At 40.5% G+C, this 8,780-nt stretch overlaps 1 protein-coding gene across 1 annotated transcript; it reads right to left on the bottom strand.

Annotated features, from left to right (window-relative positions):
• Positions 1–385: 385 nt before the first annotated feature.
• On the bottom strand, positions 386–8,278 carry LOC310988904 (uncharacterized protein; the record flags this gene model as incomplete). Its single annotated transcript, XM_083975708.1, has 7 exons — positions 8,174–8,278; positions 7,577–7,921; positions 6,839–7,153; positions 1,413–1,523; positions 1,013–1,120; positions 795–887; positions 386–537 (listed from the first exon to the last, which is right to left on the bottom strand). Exons 1-7 carry the CDS (start codon positions 8,226–8,228, stop codon positions 386–388), a joined length of 1,179 nt encoding a protein of 392 aa, XP_083831834.1. The 5' UTR covers positions 8,229–8,278.
• Positions 8,279–8,780: the final 502 nt, after the last annotated feature.

The raw sequence follows: 8,780 nt of genomic DNA, 5'->3' as shown, positions 1-8,780 counted from the left end.
GGAAGCTTGAGGCTTTAGAAAAAAGTAACTTTAATGAAGCAATTGAGTCTGGGTCTGAAAGCGCTGTATGAAGTAGCTTCTTACCTCCAGCAGGAATATACCTACTTTTTTAAATTAAAATTCAAACCTCTAACTCCATGAGACCTTACTTTAATATTCAGAGGAGATCTACCATTGAATAAAGAAGGTTGACTAAGAAACATGGTACCAGTCACAAGTTCACAAAAAGCTAATTGTCACTTAACATATCTTTATTATTTGCATAATCAGTGAATACATACTGTATAGCAAATGTTTATAGTAACTCACTGTCTTGCATTGATATTAATTAGCTACAAGGTACAGTAAATAATATCAACCTAGGTTTATGTATATGAAGCAACTGTTATACTGTTGGAGGTGTGAAGCTTCTATTCTTTTTTATCTTCCACATGTAGGTGAACAGCCCAAAACCACTCAACAGTAGCCCACCAAATACAGGCACACCTACAACCACAGGCAAGACTTTGGAAGGAACAGAGGTGGGGCGGAGTAAACCTGAGAGTGACAGAGACAGAAGGGGAGAATAAGAAGTCACAAAGGAATTTAAAAAGCTGAAACATATTGTAAGGAACTAATTATACTGTATATGAAACAATTCTGTTGTAAGGAAATATTGTTCGTCATTTACAGTTTGATATACAATGCACTGCAAACTTGTTAATGTTATGTTGCTAAAAAGCTGTTGAGGTTGTGGAGCTTCCTGAGCTGGAGCTTCTCATCTTGGCCTGACTGAATCTACAACTGAAGGCTACCTGTAGCTTGAGGCTGGTTGGTTTTAGGGAAAACTGGTGACGATGTGGAGCTGGTTCTCTGTGGTGTTGTTGGTGGTGCAGAAGTGGTTGGAGCTGTAAATGAGGAAAACATAAACAGGAAAACTTAATACTGATATCAACCTGATATAATATCTAAATTCAAGAGGTTCTTCTTCACAAACAAAGCAAAAGTAGGCTACTCAACAAAAGCATTTAACCTGCAGTTGTAGGCTGGTTGGTGGTTTTAGGGGAAACCGATGAAGATGTGGAGCCTCCTGAACTGGAGATTAAACTCTGTGTTGTTGTTGGTGCAGAAGTGCTGGGAACTGGAAATAAGGAAAAAAGTACTCAACAAAAGCAGTGGAGTTTTTCAAATTGGCCTGATTGTTTGAAACTGCAACTCCATGCTGTATACCTGCAGGTGTGGAGTCTTCTGAACTGGGTGCAGAAGTGCTGGGAACTGGAAATAAGGAAAACACAAAATTAATTGATACTGGTATCTAAATTCAAGAGGATCTTCTTCACAAACAAAGCAAAAGTAGGCTACTCAACAAAAGTTCAATTTGGAGTTTTTTTAATTGTCCTGATTGTTTGAAACTGCAGCTCCATGATGTGTACCTGCAGGTGTGGTTTGTCTCATGCTCTTAGTGAAAACTGGTGAAGGTGTGGAGTCTTCTGAACTGGAGGTCAAACTCTGGGTTGTTATTGTTGGGTTGTTGGGTGTGGATGCTTGTGGTGGCCACACGTGGTGACCACCTTTAAGTTGAGTTTGTTTTGCCTTTTCTTTGAAATAATGACACACATTTAGTTAGTTGTTTTCAAAATCACGTTTATTGGCAGGTGTTGATTAATTTGAGTGCACGCTTTTTGATTGACATTCTGTTGATTTACATTCTCTTTGTTTGAGTTCGCTCACCTCACCATGTGTGTGTCTTGTTGCAGCTCCCCAGACCTGAAAGGAGGCGGCGCCATCCAAGGTGGCCTGTTATGGAAGCGGGGGCAGTGATTGGAAGAGGCCAACTTGGAGGTGCCAGCGGGGAGGCTGCCTTTTCTTTGAGATTTAGTTAAATTATGACATAAACTTAAGAACTCTAAATCTTCTCAATTGAGTGTTTATATTTAGTATGTTTAGGTTACTTCTTTGTAGTCTTTGTTTATATTATGTTTTGATGGTATTATGAGTGTGATAGGTTGTTTGTCTTCCCCCACCTATTGTCTGTCGGCTAGCCATTGTCTATATAAGCCCTACCTAGTGTGTCATTTGTCAGGTCAGTTATGTTGAGTTAAGTTGCTGTTTGTTTAAAGGGATAGTTCAACATTTTGGCAAATTGGCCCATTGCCATAATCGCTATAGTCATAGCAGTAGGTTCGTTACCTTTAATTGTCGGTGTAAGCTATTTTTAGAACGGAGGAGCGGAGCGTCAGGCTGCTCAGGGCTACGCTATGGAGGCTAATGGAATTTCTTGGTTTTCCTCATCAAACTCATCAAATACACAACCCAACAACTCCAAAAGGCTGTTGTGGACAAGTTGTGAGCTGCACAATCACCACGCTATGATATAATAATGGAACGTTACGAAACGGAGCCGTTTTCGAGGTAAATACAGGGTAAATACAGAGTCTGCTTGCTGAAAAACTGTCCCTGAACGCAACGCGCATCAGCGGTTTTGCATGAATTTACCTCGAAAACGGCTCCGTCTCGTAAAGTTCCATTATTATCTCATAGCGTGGTGATTGTGCAGCTCACAACTTGTCCACCACAGCCCTTTGGAGTTGTTGGGTTGTGTATTTGATGAGTTTGATGAGGAAAACCAAGAAATTCCATTAGCCTCCATAGCGTAGCCCTGAGCAGCCTGACGCTCCGCTCCTCCGTTCTAAAAATAGCTTACACCGACAATTAAAGGTAACGAACCTACTGCTATGACTATAGCGATTATGGCAATGGGCCAATTTGCCAAAATGTTGAACTATCCCTTTAAGTTGACCTCAGTTTAAGTTATTAGGGCCCTCATTTAGAGTGATTGTTTTCCTCATTTTTGTATTTTCATTATTATACTTTTGATGTTCTTTTGAATGAGTTTGTTAATAAATTAACATCTTTTTGGTCATTTACACCTTGAGTTCTCTAGTCTTTGCTGTTTAGTCCCTGACAATGCTGATGGGACAAATATGTTGCAAAAGGTTGGAGAGTTGTATTTGAATCGGAGCTGTATCTATTTATTTTTATATTATTGAAAGTGTTTTTATATTGTATTTTTATGGTATTGCTTGTTTGCACTGAAGGGGGGGATCTAATTTCGTTATACAGAGAGTATAATGAGAAATAAAGGTATTCTGATTCTGATTTGGTTTTGATATAGATAGTTGTTTTTGTGTTCTTATGTTGTAAAATGTGCTCATATGTGCTTATGTTGCTGGATTTTTTTCCCCCGTTCCCACATTGTACTCCCACTCAGAGAACTCAGTATTGTATGCTGTATTGACAGGGGGATTGCTGTAATCTCCCTGTACTTGTACAGTGACAATAAAGGCTGATTCTGATTCTGATATGGTTGGAGTTTTTCATGACAGAAACACAAACAAAAACAATATATTGAATCAACACTGTGTGAGATTCCTGAGTAAGTGCCAACAAAAGCACTTAAGTTAACAGTAAGGGCTCAAGTCTTTCATTTTGGTGCCAATATTTAACACAACAACAGCATGTAGGCTGGTTGGTGGTTTTAGGGGAAACAGACGAAGACACTGACTTGACATAATAATAGTGACATAAATCTGATATAACTCTAAATTCAAGAGGCTCTTCCCCATAACCAAAGCAATGTACTCAACAAAAGCAGTTCAATTTGGAAAAAGCGTTGAATTTTTTCAAATTGGCCTGAATGTTTGAAACTGTAACTCCATGATGTGTACCTGCAAGTGTGGTCTGAGTTCTGGTTTAAGAGAAAACTGATGAAGGCGTTGAGCATCCTGAACTAGACATTTTTTTATAGTATATTTTTGGGGCTTTTTATTGCCTTACATCGATAGCACAGTCAAGAGAGAGACAGGAAATGGGGAGGCAGAGGGGGGGAATAACATGCAGGAAAGGGCTGCCCGATGCAGAATTCGAACCGGGGCCGTCTGCAGTGAGGACTGTAGCTTCAACATGGGGTGGCAACTAGAGATTTAGGGCAAATTCCAGTTCCTATCTTAACCGTCAATCTTAACCCTCAAGCTCAACCCTTAATTTTAGTAGCCCTCAAAACCAAGTGTTAAGGGCTATTCTGTGACTAATCTGGGTTGTTGTTGGGTGTAGATGCTGATGGGACAGATAATGCAAAAGGTTGGAGAGTTGTATTTGGTTTTATGGTTGGAGCTTTTAGTGACAGAAACACTAACAAGGTCCGTGGGTAGCCTATAGTCACAGTCACAAGGTACCAGTAAGGACAAGTGACAGCGTGTGGCGGTTAGCGGTACTGAAGTTAAACGCACTCAACGATAAAAGACATGCTAACCCATTTGCCAAGTGGTCATTGACCTCTTGGCAAAACGGTCAGCATCGTTGCCCACGGTGTGGGAAACCCGGGTTCGAAACCCACTCAGGGCAGGCCAGAACAACATCGGTCACACAACAAGAACAATATTATAGCTGCTGCGCAGCGATGGGTCGGGTCCGGGCTACTTTTGGGCAAATTTAGGCAATTCTGAGCAACAAACAGGAGAAAAGGAAGACAAGACAGTTGACATTATAATGTTCAATTTGCATCAGTTGAGGATTGAACCCACAACCTCGGGAACCAAAGACCATTGTCTATCGCACTGAGCTAATTGACAAGTGGCTGATCAACAGTGGCTTCACAAATTGAGTAAGCCATTCACTGTCGTGTAGGCAGATTTGAAACCACAGTAAAAAGAAAAATCAGTTTTTGAGGTAAAATAATGATATTTGTCAAACATCTACTATGAGTCTAAGATGTTAGGAGCCTTCGCGCATGGACCAGTCCAAGCTATTTGTTTTTTTTTTTTTAATTTAGAGGCTTGCTGTGATGCCACCATTAGGACAATTGTCTTGTGTTTCATATTGAGGTCAACTGACATTTTGATCTGTCATCATCACCATCACCCTTGCTGGGTCTCGAACTCACAACCTCTGACACCAAGAACCAGCTCCTAACTCGCTGAGCTAATTGGCTGGTAGTGAGACCTGCTGTGTAGCTTCATTTATCCACTCAGGTGAGTCAGTACCCGGGCAGCTGTTGTCAAGGCAGATTTCAGAAAGTCAGAAATTCTATTATCTAAACAAAAATCTGTTAATACATAAATTGCATTTAGACAGCAAAACAGCTTAAGGACATGTGACATTTTGATCCGTCATCATCATCATCATCATCACCCTTGCTGGGTCTCGAACTCACAATCTCTGACACCAAGAACCAGCTCCTAACTCGCTGAGCTAATTGGCTGGTAGTGAGACCTGCTGTGTAGCTTCATTTATCCACTCAGGTGAGCCAGTGCCCGGGCAGCTGTTGTGATGAAATGGTCAAAATGTCAATAATTCAGTCATCTAAACAAAAATCTGATAATACATAAATTGCATCTTGACAGCATGGAAATGTTGGTGATTTGTTTTTAATGATAAGTGTTTTGCTTCATAAGAGAAAATCTGATGTTTATAAATTCCATTCTCACATTGACTGCAGTTGTTCCCATGAGAGCAGAATTCAAAATGTTCTCAAAAATTCAGTTTTTGAGTTAAAATTCTGATATTTGCCAAACTTCATCAACCATGACTCCAGAATATTGTCATTTTTTTTCAGGAAGATTGAAAATGTATTTATCAAGAATTTGATGGTATATGTTTACAGTACTGTTTGCAGTCAAACGTTTTCATGCACTGTAGGCTCAATTTTTGCTTAATCAAAAATCCGAGAAACAAGTTTTGTGGAGGACGCTCTGGAGATGCTCTGTGGCAAGTTTGGTGTCAATTGAGCAAAAATTGTGGGAGGAGATACATTTTAAAAGTTTTACAGTTATTGAAAAAAACAGAGTGATGGACTTCATAATTTGTAATAAGTTTAAGTGGACAAAAGTTTCAGCAGTATTGAGGCGACATTGTGGTGAAGTTTCAACACTGTAGCATCTACCGTTGGTTTGGTAGGAATTTTTTAAGTTTTTAAATTTAAACGCTTATTGTGCCCCCCCTAGGAGGGGGGGGCACATGTCCTTGGAGTTGAGTGAATCTGGCATGGGACTGAACCTTTGTGCAAAGTTTGGTGAGTTTTCGCCCATGGGAAGTATGACTTCCTTGGAAGAAGAAAGAAAGAAAGAAAGAAAGAAAGAAAGAAGAAGAAGAAGAATTCCTAGGAATACAATAGTGTCCTGTCAGCTGCGCTGCCCGGACCCTAATAATGAAGCAACTCCGTGTGAGATTCCTGAGTAAGTGCCAACAAAAGCAGTAAGGTTTGCAGTAAGGACTCAAGTTTCTTATTTTGGTGCCAATATTTAACTCAACAACAGCATGTAACCTGAGGCGGTGCGTGGCGCAGTGCGTAAAGCGGCTGGTCTCCATGTAGAGACTATAGTCCTCACCGCAGGCGGCCCTGCTTCGAATCCCGCATCGGGCAGCCCTGCGTGTGTCATTCCCCCTCTCTCTGCCGCCCCCTTTCCTGTCTATCTCTACTGTGTACTATCAAATAAAGGCAAAAAGCCAAAAAAAATATACTTAAAAAAAACAACAGCATGTAACCTAGTGGTTTTAGGGAAGATGTGAAGCCTCTTGAACTCTGTGTGATGGCTGATGAGAGAGTGAAAAAGGTTGGAGGGTCCTGTATGGTTGCAGCCATGAACAATAGGCACTGAAACTAAACAATACTGAACAAATACTGGTGCAGATTAATTCTGATGAGAATTAATCTGCACATTTCTAGAAGTAAATATAACTAAGTCATGTATCTGGTTACCGTTAAACATCTGTTTCTGTCAGGTTTTCAGAAATGCCTTCCATGGGTGGTCCATAGATTATAAAGGATCATGGCGTCAAATGTAAAAAGGAAAAAACTCACTGTCAACGAGGATCAGAAACGTGAAGGATGACTCTGGTGACGAAGCTCTGCCATAACCACATGTGTACTCTCTCGAGTCCGACTTGACCGCCTTTTTGATCGTGTAATACTGAAATCCATTTTTATACTCCATGCCGTACCTGCCATTCTGAGCTTTGTCTTGATGTGTTTCTATGAGAATGTCCTCTTGGTTTTCACATTTACCCCTACAGAAGAACATTCTGCTCCTGTTTCTCCCAGACCCATCACACAGAGCTTTAATGTCCTCTCCCTCTGCATACGTGAGGACGAAACCAGAGTTTTTATCCAACAGTCCTGTAGGAAAAACAAACAGCAGATGGTTACAATCTGTACCTTGTGTAAGATGCTGCACAAATATAGAGCAGCTCACTTCTCCCAACTCATGTTTTCCTACTATTTAATTTGATTTCAGTTATTCTTTAGTACATTTTTTATGATTAATACTTTATTGGGATTTCTGAATATTACACATTACAAGTATATACGTGGCAACAAGTATATCGTTTGTAAAAAATATTTTAGATTTAATATATACATATAAACACACACACACACACACACACACACACACACACACACACACACACACACACACACACACACACACACACACACACACACACACACACACACACACACACACACACACACACACACACACACACACACACACACACACACATTTTTTTGTTTTAATGAGTGTAAGTAGAAACTCACCATCTGAAACTTTGACATCAAAGTCACAGAATGACTCTGGTACTGATGATCCACCCAGACCATATCTGTACCGTCCTGCGTCGGACTGGACCAGATTTGTCATCGTCACAGTCAGTTCGTTTTTCCCTGATTGTAGTTGTTTATATCTAATCCTGTATCTGCCATTGTTAGCACTGGACGCATTTGTTTTGATGAGAATGTCTTTTTCTTTGCATTCGTCTCTACAGAAGAACTTCCATGTTCCAGACCCACTGAGATAGCAACTAAGTGAACCATTTACACCTTCAGGCCCTGTATAAATGTTGGGCTTTGCATCGACAAGTCCAAAGTTTCCCCCACACAGAGCTGTTGAAAAGATGAACAGTGAATACTGGTGGTCAGACATTTACCTATTTAGACGTATTGTAAAACAGACTGTAGGTTCATGAGATAACAATGGATGTAATCATACAAATGCAGCAGCAGAATCTGGTGAAGGAATACTGATCAGAAGATGACAGGATATTAGAACAAGAATACAGCAACTGAAAAACACGGTCATTCACAAAGCAGTATGTGCTGCAGTATTAAAGAGACTTTCAGGTAACCAGCACTCACCTGATAGAAAGCAGAAGAGCAGACCGTGGTGGATTATCATTCTGAACTTGATCATGGTGCAGAAAATGTCTTCAACTACCTCTGTCACCTCTTCCACTCTCTGTCTGCCTGGTCAGTGAATGAACTGAAGCTGGTCACGTTAACGACCTCCTTTTCACATCACATCAAACTTTCACTTTGACTTGACCCCCCCAAAAAACCCTAAGAATGGCAGCCAAGCAAATTTGTTTCCACCGACGAGGTACAATCAGCACTTCTGTACCAGCTGTCCCACCCAGACATCCTGCCAAAAATAACTAATAGATCTATCAATCTAAGGAAGGAAGATACTCAAAAACTGGAACACAAATAAAAGCAAAGTGTTTCTTCCCACAAACAAAGATCCAGATTGAGTTATGGTGGGTGTTTAGAGGCACTTTGACCTCAACATAATGGCATGGCAGCGATATATCTGGCAGCTGAAAACAATTGGCCTCATCCTGCCCCTTATGACATGGAGACACCGAAGACGGCCAAGAACAGGGAGAGGGCGGCATCACAAACCTGGAGTTACATTAGTTTTTTTTTTTTTTTTTCATTGCTTAAGCATGATTTTGAAAACTGGGTC

This window comes from Trachurus trachurus (assembly GCF_905171665.1).
Source record: "Trachurus trachurus genome assembly, chromosome: 7".
Classification (NCBI taxonomy): domain Eukaryota; kingdom Metazoa; phylum Chordata; class Actinopteri; order Carangiformes; family Carangidae; genus Trachurus; species Trachurus trachurus.
This window is presented reverse-complemented; position numbering and strand designations above follow the sequence as displayed.